Raw genomic sequence first — 23,951 nt, forward strand, 5'->3', positions numbered from 1 at the left:
CTCTCATTATTACCATAAGCCTCCCATGTTCTGGGGTTATTCAAAAACAATAAAACTTCCTGAGATAGTCCAGAACTCTGTTACATTCATTCATTGCACCTTGATCATGAAAAAGCATGGCAGGAGAAATCTAGGATGAATTCAATTGAAAGAGTGGATTAATAGGCCAAGTCATATTCATATCAAAACTACATTTTCTGACCGGATATTTTGTGGTGCTTTGGTGAGGCTCTTAGCTCTGTCTACATTGTTCTCTTGCTTTGTATAAATATAACTTATTTATAGAAATTTGTTATAGCAAATAGGAATATAGGCAATTTACTCAGAATGTAAACCATGCACTGCCCTGCTGTGCGCTGCGGCATTGCCTGATCCAATTCTGATCGGAGTAATTGTTTGATAGTGATTTTCTACTGAAATCTATATTCTGGTAATCCAACAATATTTATTTTACTTACCCCATACAAGCCTTAATGTAGAGCCCTGAAAATATTATATTAATTAATTGTCAACTTAGATCCTTCCTTGCTACGAGATGTATTCTAAGTGCTCACCAGTCTGGTTTCATGCCGGTTTATAGCTCCATCTCTAATGCAACCTTGGTGTTAAACGATGTGGTAAAGGGTATGGATAAGAGAATACTGTTGAACACTCTTTATTGATTCAAAGATTGTCTCCAGTCGGCGTCATGTAATTGGTTAAAAAATTACTAGAAAGACACGACACAGGGCCTCCCGGGTGGCGCAGTGGTCTAAGGCACTGCATCGCAGTGCTAGCTGTGCCACCAGAGACTCTCGGTTCGAGCCCAGACTCTGTCGCAGCCGGCCGTGACCGGGAGGCCCATGGGGCGGCGCACAATTGGCCTAGCGTCGTCCGGGTTAGGGAGGGTTTGGCCGGCAGGGATATCCTTGTCTCATCGCGCACTAGCGTGCAGTGCACGCTGACCAGGTTGCTAGGTGTACGGTGTTTCCTCCGACACATTGGTGCGGCTGGCTTCCGGGTTGGACGCCCGCTGTGTTAAGAAGCAGTGCGGCTTGGTTGGGTTGTGTTTCGGAGGACGCATGGCTCTCGACCTTCGCCTCTCCCGAGTCCGTGCGGGAGTTGTAGCGATGAGACAAGACAGTAACTACCAACAATTGGATACTACGAAATTGGGGAGAAAATTAAAAAAAGACACGACACAATGTGTTTTTTCTGATGGTGTTAAGTCAGCTATTATTGACATTACGAAAGGTGTCCCACAGGGATCTACAATAGGCCCTGTACTTTTTACTGTCCATATAAACAATGTTGTTCCATCTACAAAAAAAAAGAACATACAGGATTATCATAATGCACTATGCTTTATTACAGGCGATGGGTCCGGTACACATCCCTGCATTCTGTATGAGAAAGTAGGCTGGCCCTCTATAAAGTCTCGTTGATCGATGCCTTGCACTCTTTTTGTTTATAAAGCTAAACAAGCTAAACACCTTCTTCGCCCGCTTTGAGGATAACACAGTTCCACCGACGCGGTCCGCTACCAAGGACTGTGGGCTCTCCTTCTCCGTGGCCGACATGAGTAAGACATTTAAACGTGTTAACTTCTTTGGGACTGGGGGGCAGTATTGAGTAGCTTGGATGAATAAGGTGCCCAGAGTAAACTGTCTGCTACTCAGGCCCAAAAGCTAGATTATGCTAATGATTATATAATTAGTAGATTTGGATAGAAAACACTCTGAAGTTTCTAAAACTGTTTGAATGATGTCTGTGAGTATAACATAACTCATATGGCAGGCAAAAACCTGAGAAAAAAATCCAACCAGGAAGTGGGAATGCTGAGGTTTGTAGTTTTTCAAGTGATTGCCTATCCAATATACAGTGTCTATGGCGTCATATTGCACTTCCTAAGGCTTCTACTAGATGTCAACAGTCTTTAGAACATTGTTTCAGGCTTCTACTATGAAGGGGGAGCGAATAAGAGCTGTTTGAATCAGGGGTCTGGCAGAATGCCATGAGCTAAGTGAGCGCGAGCTGCGTTCCCTTTCATTTCTAAAGACAAAGGAATTGTACGGTTGGAATATTATTGAAGATTTATGATAAAAACATCGTAAAGATTGATTCTATACATCGTTTGACATGTTTTCTACGAACGTTAATGGAACCTTTTTTACTTTTCGTCTGGACTTAGTGCCCGCGCATTGTGCATTTGGATTACTGGACTAAACGTGCGAACAAAAAGGAGGTATGGACATAAATGATGGACTTTATCAAACAAAACAAACATTTATTGTGGAACTGGGATTCCTGGGAGTGCATTCCGATGAAGATCATCAAAGGTAAGTGAATATTTATAATGCTATTTCTGAGTTTTGTGACACCTCTCCTTGGTTGGAAAATGGTTGTATGGTTTTCTGTGGCTAGGCGCTGACCTAACATAATTGCATGGTGTGCTTTTACCGTAAAACTTTTTTGAAATCTGACACAGCCGATGCATTAAGGAGAAATTTATCTTTAATTGTATGTTTAACACTTGTATATTTTATCAATGTTTATGATGAGTATTTCTGTAATTTGATGTGGCTCTCAGCACTTACACCGGATGTTTGTTTGAGACAATGCATTTCTGAACATAACGCACCAATTTCAAATTAGGTTTTTGGACATAAAGATGAACTTTATCGAACAAAACCCACATTTATTGTCTAACATGGAGTCCTGGGAGTGCCATCCGGTGAAGATCATCAAAGGTTAGTGATTAATTGTAATGCTATTTCTGTCTTTTGTGACACCTCTCCTTCTTTGGAAAATGGCTGTATGGTTTTCTGTGGCTAGGCGCCGACCTAACATAATCGCAAGGTGTGCTTTCGCCGTAAAGCCTTTTGAAATCAGACACTGTGGCTGGATTAACAAGAAGTTTAACTTTAAAATGGTGTATAATACTTGTATGTTTGTGGAATTTTAATTATGAGATTTCTGTTGTTTTGAATTTGGCGCCCTGCAATTTCACTGGCTGGGATGCTAGCGTCCCACATATCCCAGAGAAGTTAACCCTCGCAAGGCTGCCGGCCCAGACGGCATCCCTAGCCTCAGAGCATGCGCAGACCAGCTGGCTGGAGTGTTAAATGACATACTCAATCTCTCCCTATCACAGTCTACTGTCCTCACATGATTCAAGATGTGCACCATTGTTCCTGTACCCAAGAAAGCAAAGGTAACTAACTTCTGTCATCATGAAGTGCATTGACAGACTAGTCAAGGACCATATCAAATCTACCTTACCTGACACCCTAGACCTACATCAATTTACTTACCGCCCCAAAAAGATCCATAGACGATGCAATCACCATCGCACTGCACACTGCCCTATCCCATCTGGACAAGATGAATACCTATGATTGAATGCTGTTCATTGACTATAGCTCAGCATTCAACACCATAGTACCCTCAGAGCTCATCATTAAGATTTGAGGCCCTGGGTCTGAACCCCACCCTGTGCAACTGAGTCCTGGACTTCCTGACGGGCCACCCCCAGGTGGTGAAGGTAGGAAAAAACACCTCCACTTTGCTGATACTCAACACTGGGTCCCCACAAGGATGTGTGCTCAGCCCCCTCCTGTACTCCCTGTTCACCCATGACTGCATGGCCTCGCACGACGACACAACAGCTGTAGGCCTGATTACCAACAATGACAAGACAGCCTACAGGAAGGTGGTGAGGGACCTGGAGTGTAGCGCCAGGAAAAGAACCTCTCACCCAACGTCAACAAAACAAAGAAGATAATCGTGGACATCCCTCTATCCACATCGACGGGACCACAGTGGAGAAGGTGGAAAGCTTCAAGTTCCTCGGCGTACACATCACTGACAAACTGAAATGGTCCACTCACACAGATAAAGTAGTGAAGAAGGCGCAACATTGCCTCTTCAACCTCAGCAGGCTGAAGAAATTTGGCTTGGCAGCTACAACCCTCACAAACTTTTACAGATGCAAAATTGAGATCATACTGTTGGCCTGTATCACCGCCTGGTACGGCAACTGCACCGCCCGCAACCACAGGGCTCTCCAGAAGATGGAGCGGTCTGCCCAACACATCACCGGGGGCAAACTACCTACCCTTCAGGATGCCTACAGCACCCGATGTCACAGAAAGTCCAAAAAGATCATCAAGGACAACAACCACCCGAGCCACTGCCTGTTCACCCCGCTATCATCCAGAAGGCGAGGTCAGAACCGACAGACTGAAAAGCAGCTTCTATCTCAAGGCCATCAGACTGTTAAATAGACATCACTAGCACATTAGAGGCTGCTGCCCTGTTTACATAGACTTTGAATCACTGGCCACTTTAATAATGGAATACTAGTCACTTTAATAATGTTTACATATTTTGCATTACTCATCTCATGTGTATATACTGTAGTCTATCCTATTCTACTATATCTAAGTCTATGCCGCTCTGACATTGCTCGCCATATATTTATTTACTCTTAATTCCATTCCTTTACTCTAGATTTGTGTGTATTGTTGTTAAATTGTTAGATATTACTGCACTGTTACAGCTAGATACACAAGCATTTCGCTACACCCGCAATAACATCTGATAAACACATGTATGTGACAAATACAATTTGATCTGCTTTTAGGGTTTTTTGCAGCTTCCTTGTCCAAGGTTCTCAAAAAGGTTATGAATTGATGCCTCTAGGGCAATTCAAAAGGCTGATTGTTTTCTATGATTGTGTTTTGATTTTAGTGTATTGATGTAAATATTGACGTGCATTATTAATGTGTAAAGTGTGTTTATGCAGGGCTCATCCGAGAAAGACACATTGGTCTCAGCATGACTCCCTGTTGAAAGAAGGGGGTGAATGCTTTTGAAGTATTACAAAAATTGTATGAATACTATGTATTTGAGTATTTTCAAATATATGCCAATACTTTCCATATCAACAAATATCAAAATACTTATTTCCAAATGTCTTTAAAAGTAATTAAAATACCCTAAATAGTATTTGAACCCAGGACTCACACGAGCACGAACGAACACACTCGCAAAGTATTTAACCACAGCCAATTAACACATTGTATTTGTCACATGTGCCGAATACAACAGGTGTAGACCTTACAGTGAAATGCTTACTTACAAGCCCTTAACCAACAATGCAGTTTTAAGAAAAATACCTAAAGAAAAATAAGAAACAAAAGTAACAAATAATTAATGAGCAGCAGTAAAAGTGAGTGCTATCATTTAGGCAGGGATGAGAGAGCCAAGCCTATGGTTTCGTAGATTCAACCCCGCAACACACACACACACCAATTGATTAATGGACTGCTGAATGTATATTTTTTTCCTCTTTCTTTGTTTGCTCTTTTCAATATTATGTCTATCTCTGATAAGCTACCCAGGAAAGGGCTGAAAATAGCCCATATTAATATATGCAGCCTTAGAAATAAGGTTCATGAAATCAATAACTTGCTAACATAAGATAACATTCATATATTAGCCATTTCTGAGACTCACTTAGATAACTCATTTGATGATACAGCAGTAGCAATACAAGGCTATACCATCTATAGAAAATGCTTATGGGGGAGGTGTTGCTGTATATATTCAGAGCCATATCCCTGTCATGCTTAGAGAAGATCTTATGTCAAGTGTTATTGAAGTGTTGTGGTTGCAGGTTCACTTGTCACATCTGAAGCCTTTTCTTTTGGGGTGTAGCTATAGGCCATGAAGTGCTAACAGTCAGTATCTAAATAATATGTGTGAAATGCTTGCTAGTGTATGTGATGTAAACAGAGAGATCTACTTTCTGGGGACCTGAATATTGACTGGGTTTCATCAAGCCGTCCGATCAAGAGGAAGCTTCTTACTGTAACCAGTGCCTGTAATCCGGTTCAGGTTATTAATCAACCTAGCAGGGTGTTACCAAACACTACAGGAACAAGATCATCCACATGTATCGATCACATTTTTACTAATACTGTAGAACTTTGATCTAAAGCTGTATCCGTATCCATTGGATGTAGTGATCACAACATAGTGGCTATATCCAGGAAAGCCAAAGTTCTAACAGCTAGGCCTAAAATTGTATATAAGAGATCATACTTCTTTTTTTTGCTGCGACTCATATGTGGATGATGTTAAAACTATCAGTTGGTCTGATGTGATTAATGAGGAGCATCTAGACGCTGTACTTGATTAATTTATTAAATTGTTTCTTCCAATTATTGATAAACTGTTAAGAAACTGACTGTTAGAACTGTTAAGGCTCCATAGCTTGAGGAATTGAAAAACTGCATGGTTGAAAGAGATGGGGCAAAAGGAGTGGCTAATAAGTCTGGCTGCACATCTGACTGGCTTACTTACTGCAAATTGAGAAATATGTGACTAAACTCAACAAAAAGAAGAAGAAACTGTATTATGAAGCCAAGATCAATGATACAAAGAATGATGGAGAAAAAACTTTGGAGTACCTTAAATGAAATTGTGGGCAGAAAGACGAATTCAACTCCATCTTTCATCGAAAGCTTATTCATATCAAAACCATTTGATGTTGCCAATTATTTTAATGATTATTTCATTGGCAAAGTGGGCAAACTTAGGCAGGAAATGCCAACATGAACAGTGAGCAATTGTATTCATGCATAAAAAAACAAATAATGAAAGAAAAGCAATGCAAGTTTGAATTTTGTAAAGTTAGTGTGGGAGAGGTGGGAAAATGACTTATCGATCAATGATGACAAACCTCCTGGCATTGACAACTTAGATGGAAAGCTACTGAGGATGGTAGCTGACTCTTTTGCCACTCCTATCTGTCATATTTTTAATCTGAGCCTAGAGGAAAGTCTTTGTCCTCAGGCCTGGAGGGAAGCCAAATTTCGCTACCCAAGAGTGGTAAAGCGGCCTTTACTGGTTCTAACAGCAGACCTATAAGCTTGCTGCCAGCTCTTTGCAAAATGTTTGAAAAATAGTGTTTGACCAAATACAATGCTATTTCTCTGTAAACAAATTAACAACAGACTTTCAACAGAGAAGGGTACTCAACATGTACTGCACTGACACAAATGACCGATGATTGGTTTAAAGAAATTGATAAGAAGATTGTGGGAGCTGTTAGTGCAGCCTTTGACATTATTGATCATAGCCGGTTATTGAAAAAAATTGTGTGTTATGGCTTTTCAACCTCTACCATATCGTGGATTCAGAGCTATTTATCTACTAGAACTCGAAGGGTTTTCTTTAAATAAAGCTTTTCTAATGTCAAACATGTAAAGTGTGGTGTACCGTAGGGCAGCTCTCTAGGCCCTCTACTCTTTTCTATTTTTACCAATGACCTGCCACTGGCATTAAACAGAGCATGTGGGTCCATGTATGCTGATGATTCAACCATATACGCATCAGCAACCACAGCTAATGAAGTCACTGAAACCCTTAACAAAGAGTTGCAGTATGTTTTGGAATGGGTGGCCAGTAATAAACTGGTCCTGAACATCTCTAAAACTAAGAGCATTGTATTTGGTAAAAATCATTCCTTAAGTTCTAGACCTCAGCTGAATCTGGTGATGAATGGTGTGGCTGTTGAACAAGTCGAGGAGACTAAATTACTTGGCATTACTTTAGATTGTAAACTGTCATGGTCAAAACATATAGATTCAATGGTTGTAAAGATGGGGAGAGGTCTGGCCGTAATAAGGAGATGCTCTGCTTTTTTGACACCACACTCCAAAAAGCAAGTTCTGCAGGCTCTAGTTTTGTCTAATCTTGATTATTGTCCAGTCGTGTGGTCCAGTGCTGCAAGGAAAGACCTAGTTAAGCTGCAGCTGGCCCAGAACAGAGCAACGCATTCTGCTCTTCATTGTAATCAGAGGGCTGATATAAATACTGTGCATGCCAGTCTCTCTTGGCTAAGAGATGAGGAGAGACTGACTGCATCACTTCTTTTTATAAGAAAAATTAATGTGTTGAAAATCCCAAATTGTTTGCATAGTCAACTTACACACAGCTCTGAGACACACACTTATCCCACCAGACATGCCACCAGTGTCTTTTCACAGTCCCCAAATCCAGAACAAATTCAAGAAAGCGTACAGTATTATATAGAGCCCGTATTGCATGGAACTTCCTTTCATCTCATATTGCTCAAATAAACAGCAAACCTGGTTTAAAAAAACAGACAAAGCAACACCTCACGACACAACGCCTCTCCCCTATTTGACCAAGACAGTTTGTGTGTATGCATTGATATGTAGGCTACGTGTGCCTTTAAAATAAATGTATGTAGTTCTGTTCTTGAGCTGTTCTTGTCTATTGATGTTCTGTATTATGTCATTCTGTATTATGTTTTATGTGAACCCCAGCAAGAGTAGCTTCTGCAACAGCTAATGGGGATCCTAATAAAATACCAAATACCTTAGTGTTCTTGGGCACAGGGTCTATGCTGGTCTGCTTGAAACATGTTATTACAGAGAGCGTGATCACACAGTCGTCCGGAACAGCTGATGCTCCAATGCATGTTTCAGTGTTACTTGCCTCAAAGTGAGTATAGAAGTAATTTAGCTCGTCTGGTAGGCTCGTGTCACTGGGCAGCTCTCAGCTGTGCTTCCCTTTGTAGTCTGTAATAGTTTGCAAGCCCTGCCACATCCAACGAGCGTCGGAGTCGGTGTAGTACGATTTGATCTTAGTCCTGTATTGACGGCGTGCCTGTTTGATTGTTCGTTGGAGGGAATAGCAGGATTTCTTATAAGCTTCCGCTTTGCTCTACCCTTTAGCTCAGCGCGGATGTTGCCTGTAATCCATGGCTTCTGGTTGGGGTATGTACGTACAGTCCCTGTGGGGATGATGTCATCGATGCACTTATTGATGAAGCCAGTGACTGTTGTGGTGTACTCCTCAACGCCATCGGAAGAATCCCGGAACATATTCCAGTCTGTGCTAGCAAAACTGTCCTGTAGCTAGCATCTGCTTCATGACCACGTTTTTGTTGACCGAGTCACTGGTGCTTCCTGCTTTAATTTTTGCTTATAAGCAAGAATCAGGAGAATATAATTATGGTCAGATTTGCCAAATGGAGGGAGAGGGAGAGCTTTGTACGCATCTCTGTGTGTGGAGTAAAGGTGGTCTTGCGTTTTTCCCCCCTCTGGTTGCACATTTAACATGCTGGTAGAAATGAGGTAAAACGGATTTAAGTTTCCCTGCATTAAAGTGGATGAGCGTTTTCTTGTTTGCTTATGGCGGTATACAGCTCGTTGAGTGTGGTCTTAGTGCCAGCATCGGTCTGTGGTGGTATGTAGACAGCTACAAAAAATAGAGGATGAAAACTCTCTAGGTAGCTAGTGTGGTCTACAGCTTATCATGAGATACTCTACCTCAGGCGAGCAAAACCTTGAGACTTCCTTAGATATCGTGCACAGCTGTTGATTACAAATATACATAGACCGCCACCCCTTGTCTTACCAGAGGCCGCTGTTTCATCCTGCCGATACAGTGTATAACACGCTAGCTGTATGTTATTAATGTCATCATTCAGCCATGACTCGGTGAAACATAAGATATTACAGTTTTTAACCTGTTTGGGATAGGGGGCAGCATTTTCACTTTTGCATGAAATGCGTGCCCGGAGTAAACTGCCTGCTACTCTGTCCCAGATGCTAATATATGCATAGTATTATTACTATTGGATATAAAACACTCTGAAGTTTCTAAAACTGTTTGAATGATGTCTGTGAGATAACAGAACTCATATGGCAGGCAAAAACCTGAGAAAAATCAAACCAGGAAGTGGGAAATCTGAGGTTTGTTGTTTTTCAAAGCTTGGCCTACCGAATACACAGTGTCTATGGGGTTAAGTTGCACTTCCTAAGGCTTCCACTAGATGTCAACCGTCTTCAGAAACTTGTTTTAGGCTTCTGCTATAAAGGAGGGGCTCATGAGACCTGTTTGAGTCAGTGGTCTGGCAGAGTGTCTCAGGCTCGTGACGCGCGCTCCCGACAGAGTTAGCTCTCGTTGCTTTTCTAAAGACAATGGAATTCTCCGGTTGGAACATTATTGATGATTTATGTTAAAAACATCCTAAAGATTGATTCCATACATCGTTTGATATGTTTCTACGACCTGTAACGGAGCTTTTTGAGTTTTTGTCTGGACCTAGTGCTCATGAAGATGGATTACTGGGCTGAACACGCTAACAACTAGTGGCTATTTGGACATAAATTATGTCTTTATGGAACAAATCAGTCATTTATTGTCGAGGTGGGATTCCTGGGAGTGCATTCTGATGAAGATCATCAAAGGTAAGTGAATATTTATCATGTTTTTTCTAACTTCTGTTGACTCCAACATGGCGGAAATTTCTTTGGCTGGATTGGGCTCTGAGCGCCGTACTCAGATTATGCTTTTTCCGTAAAGTTTTTTTGAAATCTGACACAGCGGTTCCATTAAGGAGAAGTGTATCTTTTATCGATGTTTATTATGAGTATTTGGCCAATAGTACCGATGGCAAAGGCAGATTAGCCACTCGTCGGCGGACCCTCACAAGGCACCCCGATCTCCTTCCGCGATACCTTTTCCGTCTCTTTCTCCTGTGAATGACAGGGATGAGGGCCTGTTGGGGTGTCTGGAGTAAATCTGGTCCAAAGTATTGCACTATATAGATGATAGGGTGCCATTTTAATATCAGATGAATTAACACATTGGGGATTCTTAGAAGGTAGGAGACTCATTCCCGGGAGAAAACTTTTGTCTCTAATTACAAAGTTTGCTTATAGTGTTGGTTCAAACCAATAAGGAGACTTGTGTGTGTGTGTATAAGTGTGCGCGTGCATAGGTGTGTCTTTATGGTTCAAACCTTTAAGGAGCTGTGTGTTGAGTTAATGAGCGATATGTTCAATTGTAAAAAAAAATATTGAATAATAAAAACAAACATGTTTTTGTCATTTAGCAAACGGTCTTATCCAGAGCTACTTACAGGATCAATTAGGGTTAAGTGCCTTGCTCAAGGGTACATCGTCGGCTCAGGGATTTGAACCAGCAACCTTTTGATTACTTGCCCAACGCTCTTAACCGCTAGGCTACCTTCTCTGTTACAAATCAACAGAGAAAAGGACACCTAACAGCTGTTAAAAAATTCACAGAAATAAATACCTGGCAAAGTATGATTTACTAATAAGTATTTACCGGTAATTTACAGTAGACATGTACTGTAGGATCAAGAAAATGGAGAAGGCAACAACACTGGAAACTCAAAATGATAAAGTAAGAGAAAAAGAACTGAAGTTCTCAAGGAGGACTGGTAAAGTTCAATATCTATTTAAGAACAGTCTCTTACTCCAGAGAGGGTAAATCTAACCTGCGACCTAAAGACATTTATCTAGTCCAAAAAGACCAACTCAATTTCCCTCCCTGCATAAATTTGGTTGTTAAATATAGCCAAGTCCAAACTGAGCAGAGACGTCAGAAAGAAAGAAAAAATAAGACCATTTTGGAATACAAATGCCTGGGTCTGGGGCTAGGGTATACAGATGGGGCATGGTGCTGGGCTGGATCTGGCAATAGGGTATAGCGCTAGGTCTGGTCTAGAACTGGGCTGACTGTGTGCAGTGCAGGGCTCGGTTTCTGTCCCTGTTCTGTAAGAAGATGTCCACTGAATCCTGATTACACCTCTCTAATTTATAAGAAAATATAGGAGTATAGGACTAGATCTGAGTCTAGGTCTGGTCCTGGTCTGGCTTTGTGCTGTGCAGGGACCGGTCTCCCTCCACCCTGGCCTTATCCTGCTCTGTGAGGAGATGGCGGGAGGAGAGGATGGCCAGTGAATTCTGATTACACCTCAGTAATTTAAAGTAATGAGAGGATCTCATGCTCTGGTGGCTCCTGCTTCCCCCCGGCGGACCAGACGCCAGCCAGCTACCACTCTGTTAAAAGCCACACTGACCCGCCGCTGATTGGGGATGACACACAGCAGTCAGGGTCTGTGTGTGTGATCACTCTGACAGAAGGACAGACTAATCATAATTCTGACAGACAGGAAGAGAGATATGGTCAGACAGACAAAGAGAGAGAGATATGATGCAGGGGTGTGCTTAGAGACAGGATTTCCCTTCCGAAAACCACACTGATCGAAAGAGGGAGATAGAAAGTGGGAGAGGACAAGCCAAGGGGAGGGAGGGGGTGAGGAAGATGGAGAGGAAGAGGGAAAGGACCACAGGAGAGTAGAGGGTAGAGGACCACAGGAGAGGACTGGAGAAAGAGAGAAAGGGAGAGCGGAGAGGACAGGAGAGAGAAAGGGAGAGAAAGCACTCACCATCGATCCTGCTGACCAACTCCTCCAGATCCTTCACTTTTATTTGGATCCCCGGCTGGGCAAATGTGTAGTTGTCCTTGATTGGAGAGAGAGAGAAAGAGAGAGAGAGAAAGAGAAAGAGAAAGAGAAAGAGAAAGAGAGAGAGAGAGAGAGAGAGAGAGAGAGAGAAAAAGAAGAGCGAGTGTGAGAGACAGAGAGCAGAGAGTGTGAGAGAGCAGAGAGAAAGAGAGATGAATTTCACAGCAAGGAGAGGCCTGACTTACTAGGGGTGATGGCTGCACTATTATTGATTTGACTTAAAAACAGAGACAAGACTGTTGTACCAAACTGTACTTCAATAAAGAAAAAGAGGATGTGTGTGAGGAATAGTAATGATGACATATGAACAAACATCTGTGTATACTAGCTGAGGGACACTGGCACACAAAGCATCCACATAGTCTCATCTCAAGGGTTAGCAGCTAGCTACCACAGCTCGTGATCACCCTGTGGCCATTTTGAAGGGAAAGGCAGGTCACACACAGACAGAGAGACAGAGAGAGCTAGAACAGGAGAAGGAGAGAGAGAGAGAGAGATGGAGAGGGAGAAAACAGGAGAGATCAGGAGGTGAGCTGTCCTCTCAACCACTAAACACATGCTGACAGGAGATTAAATGCAACATTTACAGTCTAAATGCAAATATCAGACAGCAGGGCTTGAAGGGGGGCTGAATTCACTGATTTGGCATCCGTTTTTCTCCTCCTCATTACTACATTTGACTGTTTTGAGACTAGCATGTATGTTTATAACTATGTTGTGACGTGACAATCATTAACGTGATGACTGTTATTTACCTTATCAACCAACTATGTTTAAGTGTTATTCGATTAAATGAATCGTGTAACAATTAACTCATTGGGAATTTGGGGCACCACGGAAGAAGTTGTTAAACGAGTTACCATCTCCCGAATTAAACTCGAAAGATATGTAGATATCTTACATAAATAACAGTCAATTATCACCTCAATCTCATTCTGAACGTGGCATAATCCTTGGATCAGCAAGAACCCTAGCCCTTCTGAATATTCAGTACTACACAAATTTATTTAATTATTTATTTACTAACAAAATAATAACGAAGAATACACAAACACACTTACATGAGATAAAAGTTCCTAGTGGATTAACAAGATATGACGGCTTGTTACACATGGAGAGGGAGGGGTAGGTAAAGTTCCCTCCTACTTAAATGGAACTTACGCTCAAAGGAATAATAATACTTTGCACATGAACCACCGCTCTTTAAATATATATACCAGCATTCAAAAGTTCCGGGTCACTAAGAAATGTCCTTGTTTTTGAAAGAAAATGAATTTTTTTGTCAATTGGAATAACATAAAATTGATCAGAAATACAGTGGAGACAGTCATTTACAACATTAACATTGTAGCTGGAAATAGCATATTTTTTATGGAAAATCTACTTAAATTTGTATTTTTTACTTAACTAGGCAAGTCAGTTGAGAACAAATTCTTATTTTCAATGACGGCCTAGGAACAGCGTTGTATGAGATCTTCAGTTTCTTGGCAATTTCTCACATGGTATAGCCTTAATTTCTCAGAACAATAGACTGACGAGTTTCAGAAGAAAGTCTTTGTTTCTGGCCATTTTAAATCAAACTTTACTTGTCACATGCGCTGAATACAACAAGTGTAGACTTTACTGTGAAATGCTTACTTACAAGCCCTTAACCAACAGTGCAGTTCAAGAAGAAATTATTTACCAAGTAGACAAAAATTTAAAGTAACACAATAAGAATAATGAGGCTTTATACAGGGGGCACCGGTACCGAGTCAGTGTGCGGGGGTACAGGTTAGTCGAACCTGTGGGTTCGACATTTGTGGGTTCGGGGGTACAAATGTGGGTTGTGCTAACATAATTGCAAAAGGGTTTTCTAATGATCAATTAGCCTTTTAAAATTATAAACTTGGATTAGCTAACACAGAGTGCCATTGGAACACAGGAGTGATGGTTGCTGATAATGGGCCTCTGTACGCCTATGTAGATATTCCATTTAAAAAATCAGCCGTTTCCAGCTACAATAGTCAGCATTAACAATGTCTACACAGTATTTCTGATAAATTTTATGTTATTTTAATGGACAAAAAATGTGCTTTCTTTCAAAAACAAGGACATTTCTAAGTGACCCTAAAACTTGTTAATGGTAGTGTATATTTACGTGTAGCTGTCCTTGATTGCCGTTGAACCAATTTCTCAAAAAGGGTTAGGGTGTCCTATCCCACTTCAGTGTGAGACTCGGCTGGTCTTGGAGTGTTCGTTAGCATAGATACTTCAGATGTACCAACGGTTGTCTGAGAGGGATTCTTCCTTCCCACCTCATGTCTTCAGTCAAAGTTCTAAGACCACTTTTACATGCACAGCCACAGACGGTGAATGTTTCTGGTCTAGTCTTTATCTTCTTCACCTGTGTTGAGAGTTTCAAAGTTTCTAACCATTTAGTAGCTTGTAGCCCTGCTCCACGCTGTCTGGTCTTGTAGTTTTAACCATTCGTGACGTCCCGCTTACACCGTCCATCTGCTTGGTCTCAAGGTTGATTATTCAGGTTCATGCTCCCGACCATTTTACACGCCATCAGCAACCCGGCATGTTTTGGTCTCACCATTTTCAGCCGTGTAGCCACCGCTCCACGCTTTCTGGTCTGGTAGCTTCAACCATTCGTAACATCAATCTCACCATCTGTCTACTTGGTCTAATGTAAAGTCTTTTATCCTCGGGTAAAATGGGGGCTTTCCATCACGCCGACACAATGTCTGTGCTCACTTGGGCATGGTTACTGACTGAGCAAAAGTTTATATGACAAACAATTCTCATTTAGAAGACTAAAATCACATTTCTATCTTCACAAAGTATTCTCATATTTAATCATATATTTTATACAACATTTAAATGTAAACTCGATACATAGAAAGCGTACACTTTCAGAGTTACAGTTACTTTGTTATACCACCCTTAATGACATCACTAAATAATAAACAATATGGCATGATTATTCTTTAGATCCCCACCGACCATTCTTAACATTCTAATCTTTTGAAAAGTGTTCCAAAGTTCATTCTTTGGCCGTTCAAGTTTTTTGGCGGCAAAGGTCTTCTGTTGACAAAGGCTTTTCTTTGGTGGATTTTTAAAATGTATTTAACCTTTATTTAACTAGGCAAGTCAGTTAAGAACAAATTCTTATTTACATTGATGGCCTACACCGGCCAAACCCGGACGACGCTAGGCCAATTGAGCTCCGCCCTATGGGTCTCCCAATCACGGCCGGTTGTGATACAGCCTGGATTCGAACCAGGGTGTCTGTCATGGCGCCTCTAGCACTGAGAACCAGTGCCTTAGACCGCTGCGCCACTCGGGAGTCTGATACTGAAAGGCAGAGAGGGAAAGTTCCCTCCTACTAAAATGTACGAACCAGTGTTAAGGTGTCATGAACGGCACAGCCCCCCTTCCCCTCTTCTTAGGGAGAGAGGGGGTCTGGCTATCTTCAAACATTTGCCTAGCTGATGGGTCCTTTCATCCACTGTCAGGAGAGTCATGAAAACTACCGATGCCACATAAGCCGCTTTTCAACCAGAGAAGTCGTTTTTTTGGTTCAGTTCCTCTTAAAGTACTGAGACCATTATACATGCAATGATGTCACCTTTAGCCACAGTATGAATAGATGACAGCTCTTGAAGAGGTAAGACCATTAGGCATCCATTGATGTCGCCTTTAGCCACAGTATGAATAGATGATACCTTTTGAGGAGCTAATGATGTCTCCTTATAGCATAGTGAAGAGGGTATCCATCTAATGGGCACATGTACGATCAACTTTATATAACAAGCTCCATTTAGAGAGTGCTTATGGGTGTGCTAATAACATAGGCGAACAGTAATTGGAAATTGAAAAGTCACTTTTGTTTGAGGTTTGTCCTAATGTACAAATTGTCATTGGAAGTGGACTTTACATAGTGGAGCAAGTCACATGTACATACAATCCCAGTTTTGATCCTAATGTACATTTAAGTAATCAAATAATGTATTATTTGATTAAGGGCTTCGGGGACGAAAAGCAACAACCTCACAACAGGCCTTGGATCAACCATGCATTTACGAAACTATAAATGATAAAATCATGGGCTCTAAGTTTAAGTTACTACAAATGTGTGTGTGTCTGCCTGCATTCTGACAGAGGGAGCGTGAGACAGAAGGAGGACAGAGGGAGCGAGACAGAGGGAGCGAGACAAAGAGTGCAAGACATTTTAGACAGAGAGTGCGAGACATTTTAGAAAAAGAGCGCAAGACATTTTAGACAGAGAGCACGAGAAATTTCAGACAGAGAGTGCAAGACATTTTAGACAGAGAGCGCGAGACATTTTAGACAGCGAGCGCAAGACATTTTTGACAGAGAGCGCGAGATATTTTAGACAGAGAGCGCGAGACATTTTTGACAGAGAGCGCGAGACATTTTAGACAGAGAGCGCGAGACAGAGAGCGCGAGACATTTTAGACAGAGAGCGCGAGACAAGAGAGCGCAAGACATTTTAGACAAAGAGCGTGAGACATTTTAGACAAAGAGCGCGAGATATTTTAGACAGAGAGCGCGAGATATTTTAGACAGAGAGCGCGAGATATTTTAGACAGAGAGCGGGAGACATTTTAGACAAAGAGCGCGAGATATTTTAGACAGAGAGCGCAAGACATTTTAGACAAAGAGCGCGAGATATTTTAGACAGAGAGCGCGAGACATTTTTGACAGAGAGCGCGAGACATTTTAGACAGAGAGCGCGAGACAGAGAGCGCGAGACATTTTAGACAGAGAGCGCGAGACAAGAGAGCGCAAGACATTTTAGACAAAGAGCGTGAGACATTTTAGACGGAGAGCGCGAGACATTTTAGACGGAGAGCGCGAGACATTAACCGATAAACAATTGCTGCCCGACCTTCAGGCTCAGCTGTGCATCCTGCAGTGAGCGTTCTGGTGCCTGAGTGTTGTGGCCATGAATACAGGAGTGCCTCTGGATACAACACACTACTGACAGAGGGGGAGAGAGATGGAGAGAGGGAGAAAGATAGAGAGGGTGGGGAGACAGAGATAAAGAGAGAGCGAGAGAGATCGAGAGAAACCTTGGCCTACCATCACCTCTCCCTTCACTGTGACATTCCAGTGCTACTGTACAGCCCGGCTATAAGAAGCTACTTCAAGAAAATAATACACTATGTAAAATGTGACAAGGATTTCACGTAGGCTGACACATATAAATTATATTTCAATGGCTGACATGGATTCAGAAGTACACAGCAGTACCGGGTCAAGGCATTTTCTTCCATCCTTGGTTTCTTCCTTCCTCGCTCCCTCCCTTGCTCCCTAGAGTTACCTCTACTCCTCATCTAACTCCATTCAGCAGGAGTCAGTCCATTTTCCTATAGTAGAGCTACAGGGCCAGACTAGACAGTAATCTCCCTAACCTAACCACATTAACAGTGAGTGTTCTGAATCCCCTAAGATCACTACAGTGAGATCCTATCTAGTTTGATGGGCTACGGTCTGACTTATTAGAGAGAGTAGGGATTGAGACTTTCTGGCCCCATCTCCACACGTGCAGTAGCCATGTCCTCAGGTCAACAGACCATAATACGCTTAAATCGCTCTCCCTCCCTCTTTCTCTGTGCCTAAATGCAATTACCTGTTAAGGGAGTGAGCAGTAGGCCAGTTTGAAGCATGCATTAAGACTAACCCAGAGCCCACAGGCACCAATAATTACATCAGCTTTAAGATCCCCTGCTTTAATGAAGTAGCTACTGTACCGGTCTCTCTGGTCCACTCTAAGCACTGCTCCATGCAGAGAGTCGTAAATAGGGAGGGCCTAACGGACACATGCACAAACTCTGAAACAGTTGCAAATTAGAGAGACATCATAGTGTCACCAACAAAAACATAAACAATAGGTATGTAGCAAATGCACACTATGGCATTCATTTTCCACGTACTGTATATTGCACTTTTCGGTAGTGCTCAAAGCATGCTATTCCGAGTGCAGCGTTTACTTTTCAAATCAAAGCAATGAGCCCAATCAGTCCTCCATGACAACAATCTCGCTCTGTACTGCCCTCGCGCTCTGTACTGCCCTCGCGCTCTGTCCTGCCCTCGCTCTCTGTCCTGCCCTCGCTCTCTGTCCTGCCCTCGCTCTCTGTCCTGCCCTCGCTCTCTGCACTGCCCTCGCTCTCTGCACTGCCCTCGCTCTCTGTACTGCCCTCGCTCTCATTCACTCGCTCTCCATCCCTTCCTCCCTCACACCATCCCTCGCTTCTTCCTCTCTCTCCCTCCCTTTCCCGCTCCCCATATCTCCACAAAGCCACAGCTCTAGGCTGTCTGTGATAAACTATTTGACTGTAGCTTTGATCCTCTGAGGCAATGGCAGGAAATATCCACATTCCACACTTTGTTCCTCTTTCTTCTTTTATTTTCTCGCCGTTCTGCTATTCTCAACTAGAAACTGAGCCATTGGGTCACTGTCTGTCTCTGTCACGTCTCTGCCCTCACCAACAATGACAACTATTCCCTTTTTCATCCCAGGAATGACAAGACTCTCACGATCGATGCATGGCTAATGAGGTTTTCAGGGCAGCCATTTCTTCCCCTTTCTATTCTGTTAGTAGCTAAACAATGTAAAACACAATCTTTGGAGACTGAGGCTATTTATTGTGTGTGTCGGCGCCTATCAACAAAGTGAACAACAGAGGACAACATAGAAAGTGTGCCTGTCTGTCTGTCTGTCGCTGGAGGCGTCTGTTACAGAGATGACAGCTACAGATAACCCTGAGTCACAATAGACCTGCTGAACACCGGGCTGTATACACACACACACACACACATACCCCTACAAACACACAGGAGGCGTGTTGAGGAGGACAAAGCCATATTGACGCACCTCCGTCAACCTTCTCTCCATCTATCGCTCCCTCTGCCGACTGGCAGAGTGTGTGTGTGTGTGTGTGTGTGTGTGTGTGTGTGTGTGTGTGTGTGTGTGTGTGTGTGTGTGTGTGTGTGTGTGTGTGTGTGTGTGTGTGTGTGTGTGTGTGTGTGTGTGTGTGTGTGTGTGTGTTCAGGGATAACCTGGCTCCTCACTGTGTGGGAACAATCAGCAATCATGGGCTTAACTGGAAAAGGATCTCACTCACACTGAGAACCTGTCCTCTTCTCCCCCTACCTCTCTAATTCTAGGACTCATTGATTGTGAGTGCTCTCACATATTTGAACGGGGTCTGCAAGGTACTTAAATGTGCATGTGAATGGGGGATTATAGTTTGAGTATTTGTTAGATGTGTCAGCAAACGGACTGAATAGAGAGTGTGAGTGCTGGCTGTGTGTGTGTCAGAAACAAGGAGAATATGAGTGACAGGCCTCTCTATCAGCTGTGTGATTGAGTAGCTAGCGGAGCTGAAAAAGAGGCATCCAGCTGTCAATAAAAGGTAGGGGAGAGAGCCGCAGTCAGCCAGAAAAACTCCCTCTTCCCCCTGCCTCCCTAACCGTCTCATTCCATTCTCTCAGTCTCTCCTCTCCCCCCCTCCTGCCACCCTCCCTCCCCCCTCCCTCAACCTGAGTCTCCCTCCCAATGTTTCTCCTTACATCCCCATTGTTTCATTATCCTCCCTCTCTCCAGGGCTCCAGACTGTGACCATTTAGTCACATTTTCTGACCCTTTGACTGTGCAAGTTAAATTTAGAATTGGCCGAGCTGCACATTTTTACATGGTCACCTCCTATTTTTAGGAGGCTAAAACCAGGATTTGGTCAAACAGAAAAGTAAAATATTCCTATAACGAAAGTGTCTGCCTGTTCTGGGAGAAAAAAAGTGGTTCTGATTGTATAACATTTTAAAATCCAATAGCGGGGAAAACACAGCGATCCTGTTGTCACAGTTAAGGAGGTTCTCAGCTTTCTGTACTTAAAAAAAAGAAATCTACTCTCAATTTTGAGCTCAATAGCAACTATTTTACAACCAAGACATTTGATATGACTTTGAGATACAGAGTGTGATAAATGCGTATTGGCCATTGCGATTGCATAGGCCTCATTGGGTGGTAGGCTACAACTGCACCGGTTTTTGGAGATTACATTAACTTTTAGACTAATACATGGCTATTAGTGGGTATTACAGTATATTTAGAGTTACTTTAACAGTAAAATATAACAGCCTAATTGTCTACCCAAAATGCATGACAATCACTGGATTAGGTTGAAAATTGGAATATTTTGAAACATGAATAGATATGATTTTTTTTTATTATTATTGAATACCATCTCAGTAGTCGATTACACGTTTTAATAAAGCACTGAATAACTTTATAAGATGATAAAATGTTGTTCTATTACGTGACGCTGCGAAGAAAAATGGGTGCAACTAAATTATGGACTGGTGCCACCAACTGAAAATGTTTGTCTGGAGCCTTGTTCTCCCTGGCTCTGGCTCTTCTCCATGTCTCCCCCGCCTCCTCCTGGGCACAGTTGAATGAATCTAATTGGCAGGGGTGCGCTAGGGTGAGATATTCCCCCAAACAAAGACTGGCATCACCCTTCCCTGGGCTCCAACCACAGCCACCCACACACACAGACACACCACACACACAGGAGCAAGCTGAACCCGGGCAGAAGCTATGAGTCACGGTTCATTTTAAACATCCCGGAGCAGTAATAACAGAATAGCAACCCACTGCACCTCTCACTACATCGCCTCAACACTGGCTACACCAGCAGGCTGCACCAGCCTCCCACAGAAGGGACCCTTTAGCTCACAGCTAAACCAGCAGATAGTCAAGTGTGTGCCTGTCTGTGGTCCCTCCAGTTGCTAGTGAGACAGATATTACACAAACCTTGCTCTTAATCCAGCGCTCTAGCTATGTCAGGGATGGGCCCCCCTTTGAAGGATCAATTCCCCCCCAGTCGGGGTCTCAACTTACGGTTGCGAGTTCGAATAGTAGAATACACAAGGTGCAATTTAAACATTTATTTGTGCGTCAACAATTTCTCTCTTGTTATGTCAGTCACTGATAGTCAGCCAATTAGCCCATGTCAGCAAATAATATTTTAGATTGCCAAATCATACTGAACAAAAATATAAACATGATATATCCCTATAATGTAAAAGATCCCAGAAATGTGCCATATGCACAAAAAGCTTCTCCTGGCTAGTGAGCATTTATCCTTTGCCAAGATAATCCATCCACCTGACAGCTGTAGCATATCAAGAAGCAGATTAAACTGCATGGTTATTACACAGGTGCACCTTGTGCTGGAGACAATAAAAAAGGCCACTCTAAAATGTGCAGTTTTGTCACACAACACAATGCCACAAGAGGGAGTGTGACATTTGCATGTTGACTGCAGGAATGTCCACCAGAGCTGTTGACAGAGAATTTAATGTTAATTTCTCTACCATAAGCCACCGACAACGTGTAACCACAACAGCCCAGGACCTCCACGAACTGCTTCTTCACCTGCGGTGAATGAAATGCACCTGTGGAACAGTCGTTAAGACACTAACAGCTTACAGACGGGAGGCAATTAAGGTCACAGCTAAAACTTAATACAGTAAAGAGGCCTTTCTACTGACTCTGAAAAACAACAAAAGAAAGATGCCCAGGGTCCCTGCTCATCTGCGTGAACGTGCCTTAGGCATGCTGCAAGGAGGCACGAGGACTGCAGATGTAGCCAGGGCAATAAATTGCAATGTCCGTACTGTGAGACGCCTAAGACAGCGCTACAGGGAGACAGGACGGACAGCTGATCGTCCTCGCAGTGGCAGACCACGTGTAACAACTCCTGCACAGGATCGGTACATCCGAACATCACACCTGCAGGACACACCTACAGGATGGCAACAACAACTGCCCGAGTTACACCAGGAACGCACAATCCCTCCATCAGTGCTCAGACTGTCCACAATAGGCTGAGAGAGGCTGGACTGAGGGCTTGTAGGCCTGTTGTAAGGCAGGTCCTCACCAGACATCACCGGCAAAAACGTCACCTTTGGTCACAAACCCACTTGCTGGACCAGACAGGACTGGAAAAAAGTGCTATTCACTGACGAGTCGCGGTTTTGTCTCACCAGGGGTGATGGTCGGATTCGCGTTTATAGTCGAAGGAATGAGCGTTACACCAAGGCCTGTACTCTGGAGCGGGATCGATTTGGAGGTGGAGGGTCCATCATGGTCTGGGGCGGTGTGACACAGCATCATCGGACTGAACTTGTTGTCATTGCAGGCAATCTCAATGCCGTGCATTACAGGAAAGACATCCTCCTCCCTCATGTGGTACCTCCTTCCTGCAGGCTCATCCTGACATGACACTTCAGCATGACAATGCCACCAGTCATACTGCTCGTTCTGTGCGTGATTTCCTGCAAGACAGTAATGCCAGTGTTCTGCCATGGCCAGCAAAGAGCCCGGATCTCAATCCCATTGAGCACGTCTGATACCTGTTGAATCTCAAGGGTGAGGGCTAGGGCCATTCCCCCAGAAATATCCGGGAACTTGCAGGTGCCTTGGTGGAAGAGTGGGGTAACATCTCAGAGCAAGAACTGGCAAATCTTGTGCAGCCCATGAGGAGGAGATGCACTGCAGTACTTAATGCAGCTGGTTGCCACACCAGATACTGACTGTTACTTTTGATTTTTTACCCCACTTTGTTCTGGGACACATTATTCCATTTCTGTTAGTCACCTCTGTGGAACTTGATCAGTTTATGTCTCAGTTGTTGAATCTTGTTATGTTCATACAACTATTTACACATGTTAAGTTTGCTGAAAATAAACACAGTTGAGAGTGAGAGGACATTTATTTTTTTGCTGAGTTTAGATCCAACAGTGCAGTAATATCTACAGTTGAAGTCGGAAGTTTACATACACTTAGGTTGAAGTCATTAAATCTCGTTTTTCAACCACTCCACAAATTTCTTGTTAACAAACTATAGTTTTGGCAAGTCAGTTAGGACATCTACTTTATGCCTGACAAGTAATTTTTCCAACAATTGTTTACAGACAGATTATTTCACTTATAATTAATTCACTGTATCACAATTCCAGTGGGTCAGAAGTTTACATACACTAAGTTGACTGTGCCTTTAAACAGCTTGGAAAATTCCAGAAAATTATGTCATGGCTTTAGAAGCTTCTGATAGGCTAATTGCCATACTTTGAGTCAATTGGAGGTGTACCTGTGGATATAGTTCAAGGCCTACCTTCAAACTCAGTGCCTCTTTGCTTGACATCATGGGAAAATCAAAAGAAATCAGCCAAGACCTCAGATGTGTGTCTTGGCTGATTGTGGCAAAATAGCTTAAGAACAACATAGTCAAGGTAATGGAGTGGCCATCACAAAGCCCTGACCTCAATCCCATAGAAAATGTGTGGGCAGAACTGAAAAAGCATGTGCGAGCAAGGAGGCCTACAAACCTGACTCAGTTAAACCAGCTCTGTCAGGAAGAATGGGCCAAACTTCACCCAACTTATTAAGGGAAGCTTGTGGAAGGCTACCCGAAATGTTTGACTAAAGTTAAACAATTTAAAGGCAATGCTACCAAATACTAATTGAGTGTATGTAAACTTCTGACCCACTGGGAATGTGATGAAAGAAATA

General features: G+C 42.8%; 1 protein-coding gene across 2 annotated transcripts in view; it reads right to left on the reverse strand.

Moving 5' to 3' along the window:
- Positions 1-23,951, reverse strand: part of LOC139534114 (TBC1 domain family member 22A-like) — a 203,033-nt gene that overhangs the window by 79,990 nt on the left and 99,092 nt on the right. For both annotated transcript variants that reach the window (XM_071332882.1, XM_071332881.1), the window contains exon 11: positions 12,281-12,356. In XM_071332882.1, the coding sequence (XP_071188983.1) occupies positions 12,281-12,356 (76 nt within the window). The remainder of the gene's footprint in view (positions 1-12,280; positions 12,357-23,951) is intronic.

Source organism: Salvelinus alpinus, chromosome 11 (assembly GCF_045679555.1).
Source record: "Salvelinus alpinus chromosome 11, SLU_Salpinus.1, whole genome shotgun sequence".
Classification (NCBI taxonomy): Eukaryota; Metazoa; Chordata; class Actinopteri; order Salmoniformes; family Salmonidae; genus Salvelinus; species Salvelinus alpinus.